Genomic DNA, 27508 nt, shown 5'->3' with positions numbered 1-27508 from the left:
CTCCTGAGACTACTCCCCCTGCAATATCTGCTTTATTGGACTCCTTCGGGGACGTTTTTACTAAACCGCAGGGACTTCCACCTACCCGTCTTCAAGACCATGTTATTCATTTGGCTCCAGCCACAAGGCCTGTTAATGTAAATCCCTACCGATATCCTTATTTTCAGAAGCAGGTGATGGAACAATTAGTGAATGAAATGCTTTCTGAAGGTATTATTCACCCTAGCACTAGCCCCTTCTCTTCCCCGGTGCTACTGGTTCGTAAAAAGGATAGCTCTTGGCGTTTTTGTGTTGATTATCGGGCATTGAATGCTATCACCATACGGGATCGATTTCCTATCCCCACAATTGATGAATTATTTCACGAACTATATAGTGCAAAATATTTTTTGAAACTCGATTTGTTGTCCGGTTATCATCAAATTCGAATTCGACCCGAGGATATTGAGAAGACAGCATTTCGCACCCATAAAGGGCACTATGAATTTTTAGTAATGCCATTTAGGCTTTCTAATGCCCCATCCACTTTCCAAGCGACGATGCATTCTGTGTTTCGTCCCTTTTTACGGCGATTTGTCTTGGTTTTTTTTGACGACATTTTGATATATAGCCCTACATATGAGCTTCACTTGGATCAACTCAAGTTGGTTCTGTCAACCTTAAGAAAGCATCAGTTGGTTGCCAAGCTCTCCAAATGTGCTTTTGGATAGGAGATTGTGGATTATTTAGGTCATGTGTTATCCCAACACGGGTTAGCAGTAGATCCCTCAAACATTACCACTATCCAGTAGTGGCCTGCTCCTCGCAATATTAAGAAAGTTCGCAGCTTCTTGGGGCTAGCGAGCTACTATAGACGCTTCATTCGCAATTATGCTATGCTTGCGAGCCCATTGACTGACTTACTGTGTACTGATTCTTACTCTTGGACCCCTAATGCTCAGGCTGCCTTCGAGAATCTTCAGAGTTGTCTCAGTTCTACACCAGTATTAGCGTTGCCTGACTTCAGTCAATTGTTTCAAGTTGAAACGGATGCATCTGGGAAGGGCATTGGGGCTGTTCTCTCTCAAAAAGGACATCCAGTTGCTTATTTCAGCCAAAAGTTATGTCCTAGGATGCAACAAGCTTCTACTTATGTGCGCGAATGTTGGCGATTACTCAAGCTGTTAGCAAATGGCATCAATATCTATTGGGTAGGCGGTTTACCATCATCACCAACCAGCAGGTTCTTAAGATCTCACCAATCAAGTAATACAAACCCCAGAGCAACAAAAGTGGTTGTGCAAACTTGTGGGTTATGATTTTGAGATTGTGTACCATCCGGGAAAACACAATCTTGCTGCAAATGCATTATCTCGTGTACCAGATATTTCGCTAATGGCTCTTTCAAGTCAATCCTTTCAGTTATTTGACACTTTGCGCGTGGAAAACACAGCGAATCCTGAATTACTGTCTATACAGCAGGGACTTCGCGATGATCCTGCAGAATACCCCGGTTATTTGTATCGAGGAGGGCTCTTGTTCTTTAAAGGACGCTTGGTACTACCTGTTGATTCATCACTTCGCCTCCACCTGCTCCATGAGTTCCACTCCTCACATGTTGGGGGTCATTCAGGCATTGCTCGTACCTTTCATCGTTTATCTTCTAATTTTTATTGGAAAAATATGTGTCATGGCGTCAAGGTGTTCATAGCCTCTTGTCAAATTTGCCAGCAAATGAAAGACCATCATCATCATCCTGCGGGCCTTTTATTGCCTCTCCCAATTCCCGAGCAGGTATTCGAGGAGATCACAATGGATTTTGTGACTTGCTTTCCCCCATCTCGCGATAAAACAACTATCATGACTGTAGTCGATAGGTTGTCCAAATATGGCCACTTCGTACCACTGCCTGCTACTTTCACGGCTTTAACTGTTGTTGAAGCTTTTGTGGCCCATATTCTCAAACTTCACGGGACTCCTAAGTCCATTGTCACTGACCGTGATCCTCGCTTCCTACATGTGTTCTGGCAGGAACTTTATCGCCTCCAAGGGACATCCCTAGCCATGAGCACTGCTTACCATCCTCAGACGGACGGCCAATCGTAGGTTTTCAATAAATATGTTGAACAATATTTGCGTTGTTATGTGGCAGATTCGCCAACTGATTGGGTCAACATGCTTCCTTGGGCAGAGTTTTGGTATAATACTTCTTTCCAGAACAATATTTGTGTTGTTATGAACACCAACTCAGCTGAAGTTGCACATACCCCTAGTCGAGTCAGCAGCTAGGTCAATATTCCTCAAGTAACAGAAAGCGTGAGACGCAGCACAAGAGTGAGAAAGCAACCAATAAAGTTAACGGATTTCGTTTGGCATCCAAATAATGGAACGCGTGAAGTGTGAAACAAGAAATTAGAAGAGTTGGCACTACATATAAATACCCAGTAGCATAAGCATTGGAGTAGAAAAGTTTTATAGGAAAGTTCTGTATCCCCTCACCCCCATTCTTCTGTCGTTCTCATCTCCTTCTTGTAGCTTTTAATTTCCCTGCAATTCATTATCAGTCTTATTTCCCTTTGTATTTGACAGTTAGCAATACAATTATTACTTGGTGTCATTGAGTACATTCTATAAATAAAATTAGAAGGTCTGACCTGATGCATTATGAAGGAAGAGAGCTACCATCTATCTGTGTTAATTAATCCCCTAACTTCCCTCGATCGGGAGATCAGAGAAAGAGTTGAAATCATGTATTGCATCAACACTATAACTCCTGGATGCTAATATATCAACAAATTTGTTGGCTTTCCTAAAGTAATGACTAAGGATAAATCCATGAGATTCAACTATTTATTGTGCTTCTTGAATCAATCCATCCAATCTCCAAGGCGTTCTCCATTCTCCGTTTATGCATTTTACTAAGAGTAGGAAATCCGTTTCTCCCAAACCCTATCATAACCTCTACTAACACACCATTTAGGACCATAGAGTAGTGCACGGGCTTCAACCATGTTGCTAGTACCTTAGCTTGGACTAGACCTAAAGAGTAAGCAATCATCATGTTGCCTTGACTCTCTGATTAGCTCTCCTCCACCACAACTTTCTTGAATTCAACTTCCATCATTGTTGAGCTTAATAAAATTTCTAGGTGGTTTGAGCCATTATAAGTGTCAAAGAGAAGGGTCAAATTCCTTAATTTACAATATATAGCTGAGCTACAAATTTGTAATAGTTCTTTATTGATTACTGATAAAATTATTAGTTATCAAAATTATATGGGAAAATGCATAAGTACCCCCCAGCCTATGCCCGAAATCCCAGAGACACACCTAACCTTTACTAAGGTCCTATTACCCCCCCAAACTTATTTTATATGTAATATTCTACCCCTTTTTGGCCTACGTGACACTATCTTGTGGGCCCAACGCATGTTGACAAATTTTTCAAGGATAGTGCCACGTAGGCCAAAAAGGGGTAGAATATTATAGATAAATTAAGTTCGGGGGGTAATAGGACCTTAGTAAAAGTTAGGTGTGTCTCTGGGATTTCGGGTATAGGCTGGGGGGTACTTATGCAATTTCCCAAATTATATATTTTACCTTAAAAATTGAGGAAGTTAAGTATCATAATCTTTGCTTTGTCCTGTTCCTGTTTTGCCTGAAGACCTTCTCTAACCCCTTCAAAGGGCATATGTTTATTTGAATATAAGTAGTAATTTCTCTGTCAATTATGTGACATTCTTTTTTTTTAAAATTTGTCTCAAAAGAGAATATTATTTTTTTATATTAAAAATAATTTAAATTTATGAGATGATTTATATTCATACAAATATCTAAGGTTGTTTTAAATCATAAAATTTCAAAAAATTCCTTTTTTTCTTTTCTTAAGAATTCTCATACTTAATTAAATGATGTCACATAAATTAAGACGGAGAAAATAATAGTTTAGGATAGTTCTTTTTTCTATACTAGTTCTCTACTTCCTTTAAAGCGTAAATATCTATTTTTCTTTGCACATGCATCAAATATTTGGTATAAGTCATGATCAACTTTTTCATACAATTAGATACTATGGTGCAGTGGTGAGCACGCTATCTAGACTTTAATAAAAAAGTTTGTATGGTTGAGTCGAAGATTTATCTTCTTTTTTTAAAAATAATTAATTGAATGGTTCATTTATAAATGTCAATAGGTGTGTTGTATCATTTAAAAGTACTCCATTTTTTTTATAACGATCTATTAAAAAAGAAAAAATTATCTATAGATGAATAAGATATTATGAGATAATTGGCTATTAAATTACTAGAAATAATTGTGACAAAACCTAATTAAAACACAATTAATTGCAAAAAAAAGGTCCATTAATGTCAGTACACATATATTCCATTTTGTTCAACATATTATATTTTGGAGAACCGATGAATTACACATTTCATCAAGATATTTTAAATAATTGAAATTCATGATATATTTTTTTTATAATATTACAAGAACCATTAAAATTTACTGCGATAAGCTTAGCTACGAATTTGTAATTGTTCTTTACGAATTACCAATAATATTATTAGTTATCAAAATAATATATTTTATCTTAACAAAATGAGGAAGTCAAGTATCATAATCTTTGCTCGAATATTGGTCCATCTTTCATGTTGTGGTTATTATTGTTTGATTCTTTGCCCTCATACAAAATTCAAACCAAAATTTAAAAAATATTGAATTTCAATTTTGCCCAAACTATGCCTAGCTATTCGTACCTAAGAAGCTTAATTTTTTTTTAGCAATAATGCTATAAATTAGATTCATGATTTCTTAAAATAGTATTTTAATTTCGATCTTCAAATTCAAATAAATTAAATATTAAATTCTAACTCACTTTAACTATATTTTAAATTTCTTCTTGAGGTATTAGCTTCATCGAAAAAGGAAACAATTCCTTGATTGACACAATTTAAATATCTTGTTCCTTTTCTTTTATATTAAAGTAGTAATAACTGAACGTTAATATGTTTTTATCCATCTAACTGCGTTCTTTTCTAGAGTTATGATATAGTAATAAGTATAAATATCACTTAGTTATCAGGTAGAAAAAATATATACACTTTAAGTGATAAATAAAACAAATGCTTATAATATGTCATTTTCTCATGCAAATGCAATTGTTAATGATCTTGTTGAAGAAAAAATACTAAAAATTAAATAAAAAATACACGATTAATAGCCACATAACTTCTGCCTTAGAGAAACTGACTTAAATAGAAGAAAATATTAAGATCCTATATATAAAAATATTTTTACAATGTTTTTCTATCATATATCATGAAAAAAAAGTCATCAAACTGCAATTAATCAACAGCATAAGCATGTGTATAGAAAACAAAGTTAATATAGTGACATACAATTATAAATGTGAAAAAATTCACATAGTCATTCTCCTCTTTCCAAATTTCTTCTAAATGACTCTCGGAAGCATTATTAAAATTCAAATGATTTTAAGTTTTATTACCACATTGACACATTTTTAGAAATCACACCATTGAAATGATTCAAATGATTTTAAGTTATATATATATATATATATATATATAGCTGCCTTTCTCCTAATTTCATCATCTATAAATGATTAGTAGCGTGAACTACGCTTCCCAATTTGCAAATCAAATGACAATATTTGATTAATTAATTTAATTACTTTTGCATGCCTGATTTATCATATCATGAATCATTATAATATATAAAATATTTCTGTAAAAGAATGAAAGTAGTAAGAATAAAGCATAATCAAGAATCATAATGATATAATATTGATTCGAGAAAGAATAAATTTTAATTTATTAAACATCTAGTTGAAGAAGAAATCGTTAAGACTTCTTCGATTTTTTTGGAAATATGCCTTTTGAGTTTAATTTCTTATATGGTTAATTTGTAAGGTCGTAAGCACCTAAAATAGGATAAAAGATAAATAAAAAAACTAAACTTAAAAAGTCAAGTTATTATGGGTATAAACTTTAGTGCTATAAAAACTTATAAGGAATAATTTGTAACATAAATTTTTAAATTTTTTTACGCTAAAGATTAAAAAAATTCTAGAAATTTAAATAAGAAAAGAAAAAGAATTTAAAAAAAAAGATGAATATGAAATTATGAATCATGACCCAAGTGATGTCTCACCTCACCTCTTCTATATCAAATTTTACCAAATATATAGCGAGATTTTTATGGATACAAAAAATCTACTAAATTATCAATAATAAAAATGAGATATTAGACGATGAATCTTTTAACTTATGTCTTATCATTTCACATTGATAGAGAAGTTCAATAGCACATATTTTGACAAATCGATCCCACAATATGATCTAAATTAGATAAGGTAATATGTTTGAATGTAGGTTAATTTTTTTAAAAAAAAAATCAAGAAAAATTTCAATTAGCATATCAATTGAGAAATTGAAGTCTAAATAAAGAATGATATTAAAAGAAAAGTAAGGATAAGTTGTAAACAAAAAAAATATCAAGAAAAATTGTGTATGACATTTATCATTAACTAAAGCTATTAAAATGTCAATAGGAAAAATGGGTCATTACTCTATCAATAGAATCATCAATTTTTTGTACTTACCCCTAAAATCCACATTAATATAAGAAGTAGAATAATGCATATTGTGATAATCCACAACATAATATAATATAAATTAGAAAAGATGATATTCTACACATTAATGTGAAAATAACATGAGATGAAATTTAATTCATCAATTGAGAAATCAAAATTTTAAATAAAAAACAACATTAGAATAGAAATAAACACAAGAATAAAGCAATATAATAAGATAACATGATAAAATGACAAAACACGATTATACAAATATAATATTTTTTTTCAAATAAATTCAAGAATCTATAAAATAGCAAACAATTGAAAAAATAGTCATCTAAATGATAATGACGAAATTGTGATAAAAAATAGCAGAACAATTGAAAAATATAGTCATCTAAAATGATAAAGATGAAAGTATATGATTCAAAATATCATTATTAAAATCTTATATAATACTAATATTGATAAACAAAAACAAATAAAATAAAATGGTACTTGAATACTGCCTAAGTAGTCCCATTAGAAGGGAAGCAATTGGTGAACAAAAAATATTTCTCCATGACATAAATAGTTAGAGATTTATAGTAACTATGAAAGGAGATAATGACTTCATCTCCACAATTGATTTTGAGATAAAAAAAATCATTTAATATAAATTAGAAAAGATGATATTCTACGCATTAATGTGAAAATAACATGAGATGATATTTAATTCCACAAAGATGTATCGTGTGTACCAATTGTGAATGGACTCCAAGAGAGGATCATGGAGGAAGCTCATAGCTCCAGATATTCCATTCATCCAGGTTCCACAAAGATGTATCGTGACTTGAGAGAGGTGTATTGGTGGAATAGTATGAAGAAGGGTATTGCAGAATTTGTTGCTAAGTGTCCAAATTGCCAACAAGTTAAAGTAGAGCATCAAAGGCCCGATGGTTTGGCTCAGAATATAGAACTTCCGGAATATAAGTGGAGATGATTAATATGGACTTCATCACAGGTTTACCAAGGTCTCGCAGGCAGCATGATTCTATTTGGGTGATTGTGGATCGAATGAACAAATCTGCCCATTTTTTGCCGGTGAAGACTACCCATTCAGCAGAGGTTATGTCAGGTTATATATTCAAGAGGTGGTAAGACTTCATGGAGTCCCTGTTTCGATTATATCAGATAGGGGTGCACAATTTACTGCACAGTTTTGGAAGTCATTCCAAAAAGGCTTGGGTTTAAAGGTGTGAACTTAAGTACTGCATTTCATCCTCAGAAAAATGGGCAAGCAGAGCGCACTATTCAGACCTTAGAGGATATGTTGAGGGCCTGTGTGATTGAATTCAAAGGTAATTGGGATGATCACCTACCTCTTATCGAGTTTGCTTACAACAATAGTTACCACTCGAGCATCCAAATGACTCCTTATGAAGCTCTTTATGGGAGAAGATACAGATCTCCTATTGGATGGTTTGAAGTTGGTGAAACTGGGTTAATAGGACCAGATTTAGTTCATCAAGCTATAGAGAAGGTGGAAGTGATTCAAGAGAGGTTGAAAACAGCACAGAGTCGTCAGAAATCCTACACCGATGTTAGGAGAAGGGAGTTAGAGTTCGAAGTGGATGATTGGGCTACTTGAAAGTTTCACCCATGAAGGGTGTTATGAGATTTGGTAAGAAGGGAAAGCTTAGTCTCCGGTACATTGGCACTTACAGAATATCCAAAAGGGTTGGCAAAGTAGCTTATGAGTTACAGCTACCACAAGAGTTAGCAGCAGTTCATCCGGTATTTCACGTCTCCATGTTGAAAAAATGCATGGGAGATCCTTCATTGATCATACCAACTGAAAATATTGGGATCAAAGATAGCTTATCTTATGAGGACATTCCTGTTCAGATTCTAGATCGTCAAGTTTGCAAGTTGAGAACAAAAGAGGTAGCATCAGTCAAAGTCCTTTGGAGGAACCAATTTGTTGAGGAAGCTACTTGGGAAGCTGAGGAAGATATGAAGAAGAGATATCCACATCTCTTTGAATCCGGAGAAAGTGTAGACCAAGGTACTAATTTTCTTCTTAGTACTCTTTAAATTTTGAGTGAGCATGTTGTTTGTTTGCATGCTTGTTGGGTGTTTGAACTTGATATTACCACTCTTAGCCTAGTAAGAGTAATCTCATTCAAGGATGAATGTTTCCAAAGGGGAGATATTGTAACATCTCACAATCTGAAGAAACTAGGAAGAAGCTAATAATTGGAAATAGTCATTTTTGGAAAGAATGGAAATCTGGATATTTGTTTAAGTTAAGAAAAGTTGAGTTTTGGTCAACTTCAAACGGCCATAACTCCTAGATCAGGATGATTTAGGTGTACTTCCAGATATGGTTGGAATGATCTTTCCAACGCCGCCATGTTTGCGCGATTCCGAGTTCATATGAGTATGTTATTCTCTTCGGAAGTTGGGTTGTTCGAATAAGGAAAGTCCAATCCGGATTTTGGAAGGGTAGTTTGGTTTTTTCCTTACCCAACTTAATTAATTCATTTTTAGGAGTTTAATTGGAGTAAAGCCAGATTTTAGTCAGTTTAGAAAAGTGAATTTCACGCTAGGGCTTGGAGAAAGGAGAAGAACGTTCAAGATTCGTTCAAGATTCGTCGAGATTAGCTTGTGGATTTCGTCGGGGGTGATCCCTACAAGGTATGTGAGATCACATAGCGTTGGATCCATTCACTAACGTGCCAATCATGTTTAATTCAGCAGTTTTCGTCCTAAAAGAGTTAGAATTTGATGTTCTTGAGTTGTGTTCTTGAATTCTTTTCATTCTTGAACTTACATGTGATTGATGGGTTTTCTTGAGACGTTTTAGCGATGTTAAGAGTTGTTTCGAGTTAGATTCTAGTGTACATGTGTTGGGTATCTGAATCTAAGAAAGTATTGAGAAAAGAAATCGATTTAAAACGATTTAGGATCAGAAAACGAGTTGAAAAACTCGTCATGCTCCTTGTGAGTATATGCTTGTGTTTTATGTACTGATCTGAGTAATAATATTGTTACACTAACTCAGAGAACCAGATCAATAAAAGTTTGGTCACTTTTTTTTTTAAAAAAAACTATGTTTAGATGATTGTTACTATTGTTTCATAATGTATTGTATTATATTGTATTGTATTGTATTATTTTGTATTGTATTGTACTGTATAGTTTTAATAAATACAATATTTGGATAGAGTGTGTCGTTCTTCATTACGTAATGTCACACATACATAATTTGGATGATAAACCAACAAGAAAAAGTAGGTTACGAGATAGAGTTACTACCAAAAAAAAAGTAGGGTAAAGGATAAAATAGAAATATTAAATAATAAGTAAACACAAAATGATAATTAAATATTAAAGTAACGACGTGATCAATATACCAAATTGATTGTTACATAAAATGAGTCTTATAATTGTTACCTAACGATGCATTTAAACTATACGATACAATGAAATTTAAGTAACAATCGAAACAAACATTATATTCAAATCCAAAATACAATACAATACAACGGATAACGGCAACCATAAACAAGGTATAGGGATTGCATACGCAAAACCCGCAAAGATTCTTGAACCATCCCAACAAGGGAAAATATATGTTTCTAACGTGCCTCTCCCAATCCCGCAGAAACCTCCCCCCATAATTTGTTTTTTTTTTTTAACTAAATTTGAATTTTTTTTCAAAACGATATCTATATACAGTAGTTACTTTTCATAAACTTATTATTTTCTAGAATATGAGATTCGTGGCGAACTCGAAAAATATAAAATATAGACGATATTACAACAACGAGAAAAATAATTTTTGAAATGAAATGTTAGAATCTGAACTTTTTTGAACTGGCAAACATATAGGGTATTTTTTGCGATTTCATAACTCTCAAACAACATAATTGCTCACATTATAGGGCAAAGATATTTTTCGAATTTTTTTCTTTCTTTCTTTCTTTCTTTCTTTCTCAAATTTTATATGCATTCAAACTATATAAAATGAAATAAAGGTTTCATTTAGCAGAAACATGAAAAAAAAATAAAAAATTAAGCTTTTGAAAGTTGTTACACTTTAGACGTGATATATTATGTGGCTTTGTTGAAGCATTTATTAATTAGGATTTAGGGATATTAAAGCTTTAAATTTTATGCTATTGTCGTCTATTAAATTAAATTTTAAAAGACTTGTTTTTTTCCTCTGTTGCTATTAGGATTTTATATGTTTCTCTTATCGTGTGTCAAAAGCGAGCACGTTTAGTTTCTATTAAATATTTACCACATTATAATTGTTAAATTTAATTGAAATTGTAAAAAAAAAAAAAATAATAAGAAACACCAGAAATTTTCTGCAACATAAAAAACTACTAGACATTAAAAAAAAAATAGACCAAAAATACACCTAAAGGTGCACCATACTCTTGAAATAGACAATTCGCTCTTTATAAGTAATAATACAACATTTTTAAAAAAAAAAAAAAAAATCTCACGTCTATGGTGTTATATATCGGAAGATGCATACCGGAGAGGGAGGCTTGGCCTTACCTTCGAATATAACATAAGGATAAAAAAAAATTAACCTTCAACAAAATAGTGCAGGGAAGCTAACTTAGACATTCCAACCTCGCCAAAAAGGATAACATTTCTATCTAACTAATACCACAATTCACTCTGATTTAGCAATTTGCTTTGTATTTATCATTGTATCATTGATAATTTGATATAAAGTGATGTCTCACTAATACAGAGCAAATTTCAGAAACTATTATTACAAATCAAATTTCAAAAATGCTCGCCATGTTTGATAATATAATTATTCAAACTATCGTTATGTTTGATAATTAAGTCTCAAACTTATCATTATTTCTGATATTTTTTTTCCCAAAAAAAAAAATATTAATACTCAAACTTGGACCCTAATAATTTCATGATCCAACCCAACTACTCAAGCCCATCCCCATTTTGTTTGTTATTTTCATTTGTGCCCTAACTCCTCACTCATATCCATCATCTAAACTCCAAAGGACCTAATTTTTTTTATGTTGTTGTGAGGTATGATCAGTTGCCAATAACAATTTACTCTTTTTATACTTTGATCTTGTAATGAATTTCACTTTATTACGTATCAAAATATCTTTTAGAAAAATCGAAAGAATCATTTTACAAAAACCGAACCAAATAGAGCTATACTTACAAAAGATTTAAAATAAAAAAAAAACTAATTTGGTACGATATTCAATGCACCCTAAAAAAAGATACCAAAGATTAGGCAGGAAAGTAAAAAACAAAAGAAAGTAGTCGGAATTATTACAATTTCTTTGTTTCAACGACTCGGAATATATGGAAAGATAAATATGGGTATGTAATTTTTAATTTCACAAATAAATTATTATTGCACCTAATGACATGATGATAGAAAGAGAGAGTTATATATTATATTATACTATATTGTTAAAAGTAATTACATAGCACCATCAAGTCGTTGTAGTATAGTGGTAAGTATTCCCGCCTGTCACGCGGGTGACCCGGGTTCGATCCCCGGCAGCGGCGATTTTTCTTTTATTTCATTTTTTTTTCTTTTCTGGTTCATCCTTTTTTCTTTTTCCTGGCTCGTCCATAAAGTTATAAAGGTGACTAAACTTTTATTCCGTCCACTTTTATTTGTCATGTTGCGCTTTTCGAAAGTCAATTTGACTAATTTTTAAAGTTAAATTATATTACATTAATTTGATAGTTTAAACAAAAAAATTAGATATTCAAAAACTATGCGAAAAGTACTATAAATTGCAATTTTTTGCATATCAATATGATGAAAAAATACATCATAAAATGTTAGTCAAAGTTTTTATAATTTGACTCTAAAAAAGGAAATTATGATAATTAAAAGTGGACGAAGATAGTAAGAAACAGTTGAAATAAAGAGATAACTACAAAATGCTACAGTAATCAAACTCAAAAAATAAGAAACTACAAGAGTACTAATATATATTGTGACTAATAGTACTATTAAGGAAAAATGAGATAACATTTAACTATTTAGCTAACTTTCTATCTAAATTTATGTTCTCCATAACCTCCTATCTAACGTCATGTCATCGACAAGCAGAAGCTGCATCATGTCATGTTGATCACTTATTTCCAATATTTCTGTGGTCTACCCTCCTCTTCCATTATTGATGAGATCATCTATGTTCAACCTCATTCGTGTTCTTTAATAATTTTCTGTGATATACTATCTTAATTAATCTCGATTTCCGCTTCTTGTCCTCTATCAAGACCACTCCTACACCAATATTAAATCATTGCGCTTATTCAAATGAAAGATTAGAAACCGAGTAATTATAATTTGCTTGCGTCATCGTGTTGAAAGCATATTCCATTTCGTAAACCTCCAAATTCTGAAAATATGTAATGCCAAAACTATTGGACCAATCAATTAATACAAAGTTAAAGGACAAAAATTAACACATGTTAATGCAATTAATTTCAAATTTGAGTGATACATACTACTTATAATTTATGCCCCATAAATCTGTCCAAATGTGATGTATAAATATTTAATTTGCGAATTGGTATCACTAATTTATTTTTATTTTATTTTTGGAGTCATTCTTGTGTACATTCAATTATTGTCTCTTATATATATATATATATATATATATATATATAGTGGTTCAATCATTAGGCATGTTCTGTATGAAAATGAAAAACTAATAAATTTTATACTTATATACATTAGTATAATATAATCTAAAGAATCTATATATATATATATATATATATATATATATAAAGTTGAATATAGAATAGCTGATGTGGCATGCCTATAAGGGCTGGAATCATATTTATCTTTTTTTTGGTTTTTGGAGCTTTTTTTTTTCATTTTAAAAAACACAATATTTATTTGAAGTTTTAACATAACATTAAAGTTTAGTATTTAATTTTTTCCTCATTAAAACATAAACATAAAAAATTTAGTTATCAATTCTTTACCATAAAAGACATTTTCCTTAATTATAAAATTTAAGAGGATTTATTCTTTATCACTTAATTACAGAATCTAAAAAGTTTTTTCAAATTTAATTTGAAAGTTTATTCCTTATCACTTAATTAAGGAATTTGAAAAGCTTTTTCAAATTTAATTTGAAAGGTACTAATCTATAAAGTAGAGTAGCTAATCACAATATATTTCAAACAATATGGTAAAAGGTATCCACCAATTTTTATTTATGTGTTTATTCTTGTCGTGAGTAATAGAAAAATTCATGGTTTGATTAGTTTTTCTCAATATATTATTTTTGTGGTCAGACATCTTTTTTATTTCACTTATTTTCCTTCTCTACTTTCCTTTTTAAATTTTGCAGGAACATCAAACAAGTTTCATTGAACATACATGCATATATTAGTGAGAGGAAAATTCAACAACACACCAAAACAACAACAATAATCATAAAGAAGAGAAAGATGACAAGCAACATAAAAAGAACAACAAAATTGACACAACACACTAAAAGCTTATTTAGAGATGAGGAGAAGAGATCTTGGAATGAACAAAAACATCGTGATTATTTTACTTTGTCTGTTCTTCTGAAGATGATGGAATGTTATTTCTTCATGAAAAGAAAAAGAGATGATTTCTCATGATACTTCTGAAGATACTGATATAAGAAGAAAAATCATGTAATAATCAAATTTCTTCAAAATATAAAAAGTTTTTGAAAGGATATTGCACTATGATTTTATATATTGAGAGAAAAAATCATTTTGATTGAAAAACTTATAGAAAGAATAATAAGTGGTCCAAGAGCAAGAAAAATTATTTAGAGAGAGATTCAATTTATTTTGTAATTCATATTAAATTAGGAGGAGAATAAGGAGAAATCTATCAATATTTTAATTCCATTTTTTTGTTTTTTTTTTCCTTAAAACGTTTTTCTAATTTATTTTTTCTTATCTATCTTTAATTAAAGTTTGCTTTACTATCTTTTATATATTTTTAATTGAAGTTTGTCTATATTTTTGTAGTTTTTTTTTTTGTTTTTAAATTTAATATTTTTTTTCTTATTTTAAACGACTGAAAATTTCACTTTCAAATTTTATTGAATATTTAATTTCATTCATCATTAATCATACTTTTTTTTTACTTCCTTGCCTTAGTTTGATCTCTTTATTCTCATTTATATCATTTCTTCAAATTTTTTCTTACTTTTTATTTATTTATTTGTTACAAGAAAATAGTTATTATAAATTGATAAAAATTGCATATATATTTTACGAAATTTAGATTATTTTATTTAACATAGATAATTTCTTTTGCTAAAAGATTCATATCTATACATAATAATAAAGTTAAAGTTAGAAAAGAATGACAACCAATATTTATTTATTTTATCATATTTTTATGACATTTTCTCTTATATTTTCTTAAAATAATTGCTAAAAATTGTGTCTAGAAGTTTATTTATTTATTTTTCTAATTCTTATTTTGTGCATTTTTCCTATTTTTTAAAAATAATGAAAATTTTACCTTGAAATTTTGCAGAATATCAAATATGACCATATTTAATCCTTTCATCATAGATGCTATTAATTTTTAAAATTTTCTTTCCTTAAACTCATCATTAATGTAATTTATATCATATCCTTAAATTAATTTTTCTTTTAAAACTTAATTGATATAACTTTATTTTTTAAAAATGCATTTTTTATACAGAAATAGACTTTAATTTGTCATTTATTTCTAATTTCCATTTTTTTCTCTTAAAACGTTTTTTTTCTTATCTATCTTTAGTTATAGTTTTTTTTCATTTATATCACTTTCATTGAAGTTTGTTTTATTTTCTTTAATATAACTTTGATTGAAGTTTGTTTTATTTTCTTTAATATATCTTTGATTAAGGTGTGTATATATATATATATATATATATATATATATATATAAGGCCTAAAATTTATTTACTTTCTTTATTATTATTATTTTCGTTTTTTTAATTTTTTAATTTTTTAATTTAAAAAAACTGAAAATTCTACTTTCAAATTTTAGTGAATATCAAAGTGACTACATTTAATTCCATTCATCATCAATCATATTATTTTGTCTTACTTCATCTTGATTATTACTTTCATTTATATCATTTCCTTAATGCTCTTTTTTTTATAAATATTTTTACCTTTTTTAATTTATTTTTTACAAGAAATTAGTTATTATAACATGGTAAGAATCACATATATATTTTATATGAAATTTAACTTTTTTGATTTATATCACTTCTTCGGATAAAGATTCATATATATGTGTAATAATAAGATTAAAATTAGAAAAAGATGACATCCTTCTTATTTCAGATATTGTTTATTTTAATCAATATTTAATGACATTTTCTCTTATATTTTCCTTACTAATTGTTAAAAATTATGTGGAAGTTTATTTATTATTTTTCTATTTTTTTTATACTTTTCCAAATTTTGAAAAGACTAAAAATTCTACCTCAAAACCTTATTGAATTATCAAATACGCCCATATTTAAATCATTTCATCATTGATACTATTAATTTTTTAAATTTCTTTCCTTAAATTCATCAATAATATTATGTGTATCATTTCCTTAAATCGTTTCTTTTCCTTTCTTTTTTCTTTATACTTTTTTATTTCTTTATTTATTTCAAAAATTAATTGTCATAAACTGCATAAAAAATGTATTTTTTTAATATATAAATAGAATTTGATTTGTCGTTTTATTTTGAATTCTTAGATTGTTTCTTCTATTAAAGATCGATATCTATATGTTATAAGTATATCAATGTTGTTCTTAAATGTCTATTGAAATATATATATATATATATATATATATATATATATATATAAAGCTGAATGTAAGCAATCCTATGTGGCACCTCTCTATGGGCAGTATTCTTATTTATTTATTTTTCTCATTAAAAAATTATTGAATAAGAAAAAGAAACAAATATGTTAAATATATTAGTGGCAGTTATGTCTTTTTAATACCCATAACTGTAGCACATAAATATTAGAAATTAAAAGAGAAATAAATAATTGTTGATAACCTATATGACAGAATATCAAGAGTTTTCTCTAATATTTAAAATAGAGTAGATAATCACAAATCATTTCAAAAATATGGTAAAAGTCACTCACCAACTAATATTGATGTGTTCATTATTGATGGAGTAACAGAAAAATTCATGGTTTGATTAGCTCCTCTCTCTAAATATTTTATTCTTTTTTATGATTGTGTATCAAACATCTTCTTTGTTTTAATTGTTTTTCTTCCTTTCTGTACTTTTTAACTTTTCAAGAATATCAAACAAATTCATTGAACATGCACGCATCAAAGAGAAAAAAAATTCAACAACGTACCAAATAAATTTTTAAAAAAGTCATGAAGGGAAGAAGGATAACAAGCAATGGAAAAACAAAAACAAAAACAACAAAGCTCCTCGGAAGGAAATTTAGAGATGAAGAGAAGAGATCTCAGAATGGACAATATTTCGTCGGCTTTAGCGTAAAATAATAGTCAAATCATTGACGATAAGCGTGAGATATATGAAAATTGGAATTAATTTTATGCAAGAGTTAATCTAATATCCTATTTAGTATGCATTCTATATGATCGACTAACTACAAATTGCACCATATTCTTTTCTTTTTTAAAAAAAAAAAGTAAACAAATTTATAATAATAACTGAGCATATAATTATGTGTTTAAAGCTTCAGGATTAAAAAAAAAAAAATTAAAAATCAAAACCAATAAAACGCAGAAATAAAATTATTAGGAATATTTTTAAAGTTATTAGAATCTAAAATAGGTTAAGAATCTTACAATTCAAAATCATTGTACAATTACAAATATATATACACATAAAAAGAAATTCTCAAAATTATTTATATTTAGCCTACAAAACAAAAAAAAAATATTAAAATCAATAAAAATGGACACCTTAACTTTGTCACTTCTTGATGATCATAGAATATGATTTCTTTATGAAAAGAAACGACAGAGTATCTCATGATTCTTCAAGGTATTGATATAAGAAGAAAAGTCATGTAACAAAGTTCTCTTCATAAAAAAAAAAATTAACAGGATGTTGCACTATAATGTTTTCTACAAGAAAATTTGTATTGTGAAACAAAAATTAAATCATACTGGTTGAAACACTTATAGAAAAACTGATGAGTGATAAGAAGAATTATTTAAAGAAAGAATCGGTCTAATTATTAAATTAGGAAAAGTATAAGGAGAAATATATGTTGTCAATTATCATTTGAAAGGATCCTAAATTAGTTCTCACATTTTTTTAACTTTCCATTTTTATTCTTCTTCCGTTCTTTTTTTAATTTTTTTGTTCATTTTTCCTTATATATCTTTAATTAATGTTTGTTTTATTTTTTATTGTGATTTGAAAGGATCCTAAATTAGTGCTCACATTATTTCTTTCAATTTTGATTTCCTCTAATTTCGTTTTTTTTTGTAAATTTTATTATTTATTTTTTCCGTTTTTTTTCCTTATTTACCACGTTTAATTAATGTTTGTTTTTTTTATCTTAAATTATAATTTATATTCTTAGAAATAATGAATATATATATATTATTCTTCCATTCTTTTTTTAAATTTTTATTGTGATTTGAAAAGATTCTAAATTAGTGCTCACATTATTTCTTTCAAATTTTTATTCTTCTAATTCCGTTTTTTGTAAATTTTATTATTAATTTTTTTCTCGCTTTTTCTTATGTATCACCTTTAATTAATGTTTTTATTTATTTATTTATCTTTAATTATACTTTATATTCATAGAAATAATGAATATATATATATATATATATATTAATTTTGTTGACATTTTTTAATTTTAAAGACAAAGACAAAAATATCAAAGGTAACCATATTTAATTTTGTTCATCAACAATCATATTAATTTTCATACTTCCTTACCTTAATCTGACATGACAATTAATGTCATTTATATCATTTCCTTAAATCAGTTCTTTTTTTAAAAAAAAAATTACTTTCTTTTATTTATCTATTACAAGAATTAGTTATTATAATCTTTGTAACAAATATATTAATATTTATTAATGTAATTCGATTTTATATTTAATAAATAAATTAGATAATCTCTTCTGCTAAAGATCTATACGATTATACCCATATTAAATACTAATAAAGTTAAAAATAGAAAATGATGACACTCTTCTTAGTTCAAATATTTATTTAACTTTATAAAAAAAATTACGTTTTTCCTTATAATTTTTTTTAAAAAAAATAATTGCTCAAAAATTTGTCTTGAAAGTTTATCTATTTTGCATTTTTCCAAATTTTAAATCATTTCATCATTAATGCTATTAATTTTTTCCTTAAATTTCTTTTTTTCCTTCTTTGTTCTTTTTACTTTCTTTTCATTATTTATTTTAAAATATTAGTTATTGGTATATAGGTTTTTGAGTATTTTTTTGTACTTCTATTAAAAAAAAATTATGAATTATGCCTAATTTAAAGAAAATAATTAATTAGGTGAATTCTTTTATTGAAATGGAAAACGAGATCTATTTTTTTTCTCTTCTTAGATTACTTTAGGTTAACAATTATAGTTTTTTTTTAAAAATGAAATTATAAATTTAAAATTATTAGAAGTAGAATTTTCAATAAATAATGTATTCACAATTTCCTTATCTACGTGAAATTGATTAAAATTCGTAAATTCTTATATATTGTCTATTTGGTTCTTCGATTGATTTTTAAATAATAGTTAATTACTTCATGTATGAATGATATTGTGTTTGAATTAAAGTTAATTGGAAATGAACATGATATTGTATTAAAATCTTAATTTGGTAATTTGATTTTTTAAAATGTTATAACATTATTGTGTCAATTTTTTTTTAAAAAATAATTGATCGTTTTCTCTTATGTCAACTAATGTGAAGATATTATGTCTTTTCTTAATTATTTTATTTAAGAGGAAACACAAATTTTGGCTCTAATCAAAATAGAATTTGCCTTTTAATTTCTACTTAATTTATAAAAAAATATTTTAAATTACAATTATACTGCACAAAGCGTGGACAAGTTTTTTAGTATAAAAATAAAACTGAAAGTATAATAATGCTATGAATGACCCAGTATCGACTAAGCACAGCATTGATAGTGGGTCATTCATAGATTATTTCTTATTATATGATCTGAGCAAACTAATATCAATGTTGCTTTTAGTCGATACTGGGTCATTCATAGTATTATTATACTTTTAGTTTTATTTTTATTTTTCAATAAAAGTTGATGACCTACAAAATTCAAGCTTTATTCATATTGTATTATAGATTTAAAAGTAATCACTTTTAGATTGTTAAATTATTTCTGATTCATTAATTTTCTATTTTGCTAACATATTATATTAAAATATTAATTTTGTTCTTATTATTGATTAACTATTAGTATAACTTATGAATCTAAGGGTTTCGGCAAAAAAAAAATCATATGAACTTGAAGTATTGCAACTTATATTACATGAATAGGTAATTTATAAAAAGTTTATTTTAAATTATTATTATACTGCGCGAAGCGGAGACAAGTTTCCTAATTATAGATTACTAGCAAACAGGCACAAAATGACTTGCATCGCAGTGGAGGACCACAAGGACATCAAATCGTTTAATTTATATTTTTGATATTAATCATTATGGATATCATAACTTATGTAACGTGAACAATAATTTATAAAATTCGTAACCAAGACAATTAATAATGATTTCTAACATATCCCATTCATGATATTGTTTTTACTACATACCGTAAAACAAAAGAAATTAGGGAAAAACAAAGACAGTAACCGATTTATGAGTCACAATAAATAAGAAGGGATTATTGTTGGGGTCAGGAGCAGTGGCGGAGCCACCTTAGGGTTCATCCGAACCCCTTTCGGCGAAAAATTATATTATTTATACATGCTTAAAATAATTTTTTAAATATACATAGTAGATGTTGAATCCCCTTCGGCTACTTTGTGTGTTTATTTCTTCATATTTTAAACCTCTTACTGAAAATTTTGACTCTGTCACTGATCAGGAGGAACTAAAGGTGAGAAATCTTAGGGAAGGTTAAAAAAACAATACAACATAAAAAAAAATCTTGTCACGAGGGGAACTTAACTTTTGTACATATGAATTATAATGATTCCGAGTTCCAACTCAAAGGCATTTCAATAATTATTTTATGGGATTCTTTCTTTTTAGCGATATAATTAGAATATTTTTGTCCCACTATTATTAGTTGAGGCATTTAAGATCAGAGTAATGAATCAATTAGGAAGATCTTGTTTAAAAACTGTTTTTAAAATTTTCTCTCTATTATCTTTAAAAGTGACTTCTTCAATTAATATTGTATTTTATGTTTAAATATGTTTTGAAATGATTTACTTCTCGATCGAGGATTTATCATAAACAATATATGTACTTTCACAATGTAAGAATATTGTTTGCATATACATGATCATTTTTTTCAGATCCCAATTATAAAATTACATCAAATATGTTAATGTTATCGTTGTTTACACACTACTTCAGACTAATTAATGGGTTGCTATACATCCTTAATTACCAACCTACATAAGAACCTTAGTATCCGTTTGGATTAACTTATTTTTAGGTGTTTTGACTTTTAAGATTTTAAGCACCCATTGTTAAGCCAAAAAAGTTTAAAAATAAATCAAAAGTAGGATTTCATCTACTTTTGAATTTTAACTTTTGACTTTTAAGTTACTTTTTATAAACTCATTCAAACAGACCCTCAGTCGTTTAACAACTATGTTAAGAAATTAGGAAGGCCTACTAATATACGTTGAAATAATTAATAGTAAATTGTTATTTTGTTGTCAAATGGGGAATAACATAAAATATTCCCCTCTTTAACCAAATTACAATTCCAATTTCTTTATAAATAAATAGGTTGCAAAATGGAATTAAGCACAATAAACCAAGACTCTTGAGAGTAGAAAATTAAAGAAAATATGGGTTCTGAAAATACCAAGCTTCCAATTATAGACTTCTCTCATGAAGACCTAAAGCCAGACACACTTGTATGGAACCAAGTGAAAAGCCAAGTCCACAAAGCACTAGTGGAATATGGTTGTTTTGAAGCTTCCTTTGATAAAATTCCAATACATCTTAGAAAATCTATTTTTGAATCTTTACAAGAGCTTTTTGATCTCCCTTTACAAACCAAACTTAAAAACATTTCAAAAAAACCATTCCATGGCTATGTTGGACAATATCCTCAAGTTCCCCTCTATGAAAGCATGGGCATTGATGATGCTAATATTCCTCATAAAGCTGAAAAATTCACTCAAATTCTGTGGCCTCAAGGAAATCCTACTTTTTGGTAAAAAAGTTCTTCTCCTTTATTAGTATTATTTTACTTTAGACATTTCATATTCAAAATCAACTAGCTCGATTAATTTAGATTCGTGTTGGATAGCTTATTAAAGGATAAATATTCTTCCTACCTATTGTTTCTCTATTTTCAGGACTTGAAACATACAACTATAGTCAACTAGTGGAGGTAGGGTAGAAATTCGCCAAGAGAATTCAGCATCTACTATATATACATTAAAAAAATGACTTTATACATACAATGTAATTTTTTTGATAAGAAATTATGATCTGCCTCGATCATTTGATGTATCTAGTTAAAAGGTACAAATTTAGCTGAACCCAACATATTTCTAACACAGTTAAAAAAAATATAAATGTGAAAATTCACTAGATATTTTAATAACTATAAAATTTTAAACTCAAATATTTGGATCCACCTCCGTTATCTCAATCTTTAGTGGTGTATAAATGTTATTAATAATACCTTATTTTTTAATGTTGTAATTTATTATGTGTGTTGGCAGTGAAACTATTCAATCATATTCAGAGCATTTATCTGAGTTAGACCAGACCATCAGAAAAATGATTTTAGAGAGTTTAGGTGTCGAAAAATATATGGATGAGCATATGAATTCAACCAATTACCTTCTTCGAGTGATGAAGTACAAAGGACCTCAAAACAGTGAAATTAAACTAGGACTAAATGCTCACACAGACAAGAATATTGTTACTATATTATATCAAAATGAAGTGAGTGGTCTTGAAGTTTTGACGAAAGATGGACATTGGATCAATGTTGATCCTACACCAGACACTTTTACCGTCATGATTGGAGACTCTCTATATGTAAGCTCTTCCAACATTAACCTCATGTTTAATCTAAAATAAGTCATATACATTTCTCATTTATGTGCCTTTATGTCATTTATTAAAGGTAAAATAAGAAGTTTAACATGAAATTATATTTAAATAAAGAAATGTGAACATTCTTTTTAGATCATACTACAAAAAAATATGTCACATAAATTACACAAATCAAATATTTATCTATAAAACGTATTTTTTAAACTTATATACTAACTACAATTTTTCGTCAAAAAATGTCATCTGCACACCCTTCAATTCAACTTATTTTAACGAGTTGTGGCTTAGCTTGGGAACCAATCTCATGTTCCAGGTTATTAAATACAAAAATAAAAATTGAACGATTATATATAATTATATTTTAAGTGACTTGATAGGTAAATATTTATTTTTTATATCGTTAGCGTATGGCGCCTTGGATATGAAGTGCGATTGTTTTATATTTAGGCATGGGCGAATGGCCGATTGCATTCACCGTATCATAGAGTAATGATGAGAGGAAATGAAGCAAGGTATTCTACTGGTTTGTTTTCAATACCTAAAGCTGGATATACGATAAAGGCACCAGAAGAGTTGGTAGATGAAGAACATTCCTTACTCTTTAAGCCCTTTGATCATGTTGAATTCCTTGATTTCTACTACACTGAAGAAGGCCAAAGATGTGCATCTGCTTTGAAGACCTATTGTGGTGTCTAAATTTAATTTACTTTGATTATGTAAGGGAATAAATATATATGCTCCTTGATGAGTATATACTCCTTCTCTATTTATTTTTATTTGTCACGTTTCGATTCTCGACAGTCAAATTGTATGAACTTTGACCGGTAAAAGTGAATAGAGGAGTATATATATATTTGTGTTTTATGCACTGGTCTGCGTAATTATAATGTTTGTTAAACATATTTTGAAAATCAAATTAATAAAAGTTTGGTCGAAACATAAGAGAAATTAAAAAAGTTGTGTCGCCGTTGCCGGGGATCGAACCCGGGTCACCCGCGTGACAGGCGGGAATACTTACCACTATACTACAACGACTTGATGATGCTATCAAACTGCTACTTTTTTTATATATAAAAATATACACTTTGATAATTCTCTCTTTTCATCATCATGTCATTCGGTGCAATAATAATTTATTTGTAAAAATAAAAATGGCATACCTAATTTTATCTTTCTAATATTCTGAGTCGTTGAAACAAAACAATTGTATACTTTCTTTTGTTTCTAGTTTTCCACTTAATCTAAGGAATTCTTCTTAAGGTTCGACTAATTCAAATTTGGATTGCAAAGTTTCATTTTGGGTGTCAAGCATTTCTTATCAAAAATAATTCGATACCCAAAGCTCAAATATGAGTATTCTGAGTAAGGATAGGATATCATTCAATCACAATCTTTGATGATACTAAATTGTGTTAATTATAACAAAATTAGTTATTCTGACATAAAGCATTTAAATTAACAACGAAAAATACCTTGCTCCAAAGTTTTTTCTTCAAAAGGTTAAATATTAAAAATGAAGACAACTTTACCTAAGCACATTTTTGTTTAATAGGGCATTTTTTACCCGATAAAAATAGCGACAAAGACATAATTGAATCAAATTATTAACGAGGACAAATATGATAAAATTTACATATTTTACGGACATTTTAAACCCTTTTCGAAGCTCAAAATGAAAGGTACATACTTTTCGTATTACTTAGCCAAAACGAAGAATAACCAAAACATAAAGGAAACCCTGAGGGTAGCTCAGCTGGTAAAGGACTGAGGACAAAGTCCTTCAGGTCGCCAGTTCGAGCCCCAGCAGGGCCACTGGAGGCATTACAAACCGGTCGCGTCTCCAGGGCCCCGTGGAACTAACTGTGGTGCACCCGCCTTGAAACAGCGGGACCCGGTGGGTACAGCTAGTCGGGTTCGCAAAGCGACACCCGGAAACCACGGATAAAAAAAATAAATAAAAAATAAAAACCAAAACATAAAGGAGAAATGTCAACTAGTGGACCACTTGAAGAACAAAAAAGGCCAAACAAACAGAGGAGAGAATTTTTTTTGTGAAATCACTTCACTTATGGATAATTAATAAATTTGGTAGCACTTCCAAATTCTAAAAGTTCATCATGAAGTTATAGACTCTACAAAAAGAAGCACTAAAAGTGAAACAATGGATATTATAACGTAAGATTAAATGTCTAAGAACCTAATCTTCAATATGTGATCAATCTAACAAAAAAAAAAGGAGTTTTCTCAATTTAAATGAGGGAAAAGATAGTAAAAGGGATTGCCATTTCGAGCAATAAATTCAACTTTAATTAAGTAGTGGAAATTGGAAGGAATTGAAAAGATGAAGTGATTGGACATGTTTTTGTTCCTTTTTAGTATAATTTTGGGAAAATTGTATATAATAGCAAACTATTAATTCAAATTAAATGTTATAACCACAGTTTGATTTAATTGTAATCCATAGCAAATTGTTGCCATTCGCCTCTCTCCCCAGTGAATTTCACTCGCTCGCCACTCTCGTTTCTCGTTGGGCAATCCCTCCTCGCCTCTCTCACTTTATACAAACACAAATGTACAAAAAATGTGTTTGTGTTTGTATAAAGCGAGAGAAAATTGTATATATACATATCTTTTCGTTCCCCTCTCTCCCCTCTCCCAGATCTCGCTTGCCACTCTCCCAGATCTCGCTCGCCACTCTCACTCGCCTCTCTCACTTTATACAAACACAAATGTATAAATTGTGTTTGTATTTGTATAAAGTGGGAGAAAATTGTATATACAAATACAAATATACATTTTCGTCCTATACACTTGTGATTATACAAATATAGATCTTGCCCTGCTCAGTTTTCTTTTGTCTTTCTCTCTTTATACAAACACAGATTATACAATTGATTCTTTTGTATATGTATACCGAAACAAATTATACAATTGCTTCTTTTGTATATGTATAGCGAAATATACATATTAATAGTCATAGCAAACATAAAGTTTGCTATGGAGCACAATTATGCAAAGTATAGCTATAATATACAAATATGATTTTTATGTTTGCTATATGTGAAAGTTGCTCTTTTTTAAATTATCAAATCAAGCTAATAAAAAAAAGACATAAATTCATTATTTAGTATGATTACATTGAACAAATCAATTTAATTTTTTTTAGATAAATTTGGTCAATATAAGCAGCTCAATTACCCCAATTCGTTAAAGTTTAAACGAGTTGTATTTTTATAAACTAAAATGCGACAATTCTAGAATAGACGTGAAAAATACGCCAGCCTTAGGCAGTCTTGGGCTTTAGTAGTCACATAATACTATATTCATCATTATTGGAGATTGATTATGACAACTTAGACCATAGCAAATTCCTTTCCCTAATTGTTAAAATGGTATATTCTTTGTTTCAATATATTTGTCAAATTAAAGAATTTTTTTAATATTATAATTTTAAATTTAAGATATGTCAAAATGTTTTTTAGTTTTGTGGTTTTAAACTTGTCATGTGCTCACGTGGAAAATTTAAATTAAAGAATTGTTAAAAAAAAAGAGAGACATTTTTATTTAAACAGGCTAGAAAGGAAAGTATGACAAACAAAATGAAACAGGTGAAATAAATTGATTAAAGAGTTTTTTTTCTTACTTAATCACCTATGTGTTTTCCTTCGCCCCAAATACACTCTAAATTTCACTCATTTTAGAGGCATCGCTAATAATAAGGATAAATATAAGACGATAAAATTGAGTAATTCTAAATAGTTCATGATCAGATTTGGAACTTTTTCCCTCTAAAATTTTTGCATCAATCACATTTCAGCTCACATCTATCAGAATTGAAACCGTTGAAAATAATAATTCAAAGTTGAGTAGGAATTCTAAGTTATTTAGAATTTGTTATTTTTGGTATTTACTTATTTATGTTTGATTAGAATTTGTTAGTTAGAGTAGTTCCTAGTCCTACTTTAATTTGGTTTTTACCTTTATATATAGGGATGTTACTAATTATTTTCAATATACAGAAAATATAGAATATACAAAAATATATAAAATAGATAGAACTTAAAGTAAGATTCAAAAACCTTTTGAATTTATAAATAAAATATTTTCGTTCAGAACCCACAATTGTTCCTAGGACAGTACTTTTGTTAAATTATTCTATATATATGTCAAAAACTCTTGTAGAGCAATGAATTGAAACTATGAAAAAATTGAAAAATTATTGAATATGATTTTGAGAATTATTTTTTATGTAGGAAAGGCACATGCTTTCTACCACAAATTGTTGTTGAAGGGATTGACACTGCCACATTATTATATTCCATCATCTCCCTGTAATTTGTCTCTACAATAATTTCCAACAACAGTGGGGAGTGATCAATAATTAAGGGGGTTAAAAAAATATATAAAAATAACAAGTTTGGTATTTGATTTTTTAAAAATATGTATATATAAGTAATATTTTTAGATATGCAATCATACATCTCTATAATATCTATCTTCTAGAGTATAAATTATAATATATATCATTTCACTGCAACAATTAATTTCTCCTCCTTTTCTTATTGAACCAGTTTTTCATGTTACGTTATATCATATGTTCTCTATATAATAACATTTCGTTATGATAGCTAAAAAATATTCAAACAAATAACACCGTTATAAAAAGATTTATT

The 27508-nt window shown here is 28.6% G+C and overlaps 1 protein-coding gene and 2 non-coding genes across 3 annotated transcripts; 2 read left to right on the top strand and 1 right to left on the bottom strand.

Annotated features, from left to right (window-relative positions):
• Positions 1 to 12063: 12063 nt before the first annotated feature.
• TRNAD-GUC (transfer RNA aspartic acid (anticodon GUC)) lies at positions 12064 to 12135 on the top strand. Its single transcript has one exon. It is a non-coding gene; the product is annotated as a tRNA-Asp (tRNA).
• Positions 12136 to 21607: 9472 nt separating this feature from the next.
• Positions 21608 to 23635, top strand: LOC125832440 (probable 2-oxoglutarate-dependent dioxygenase AOP1). The gene is made up of 3 exons (XM_049511596.1): positions 21608 to 21978; positions 22496 to 22817; positions 23283 to 23635. The coding sequence occupies exons 1-3, from the start codon at positions 21608 to 21610 to the stop codon at positions 23529 to 23531; spliced, it is 942 nt and encodes a 313-aa protein (XP_049367553.1). The 3' UTR covers positions 23532 to 23635.
• A 163-nt stretch (positions 23636 to 23798) lies between these two features.
• TRNAD-GUC (transfer RNA aspartic acid (anticodon GUC)) lies at positions 23799 to 23870 on the bottom strand. The gene has a single exon. It is a non-coding gene; the product is annotated as a tRNA-Asp (tRNA).
• Between the last annotated feature and the right edge of the window lie 3638 nt (positions 23871 to 27508).

Source organism: Solanum verrucosum, unplaced genomic scaffold, assembly GCF_900185275.1.
Source record: "Solanum verrucosum unplaced genomic scaffold, falcon-dt-bn FXZP01000102.1, whole genome shotgun sequence".
Taxonomy (NCBI): domain Eukaryota; kingdom Viridiplantae; phylum Streptophyta; class Magnoliopsida; order Solanales; family Solanaceae; genus Solanum; species Solanum verrucosum.
This window is presented reverse-complemented; position numbering and strand designations above follow the sequence as displayed.

Excerpts from the sequence above, each read along its gene's own strand:
- LOC125832440 (XM_049511596.1), top strand. The coding sequence starts at position 21,608 with ATGGGTTCTGAAAATACCAAGCTTCCAATTATAGACTTCTCTCATGAA. Across the intron at positions 21,979-22,495 it reads CAAGGAAATCCTACTTTTTG|TGAAACTATTCAATCATATT; the intron begins GTAAAAAAGTTC and ends GTGTGTTGGCAG. Across the intron at positions 22,818-23,282 it reads TGATTGGAGACTCTCTATAT|GCATGGGCGAATGGCCGATT; the intron begins GTAAGCTCTTCC and ends TTTTATATTTAG.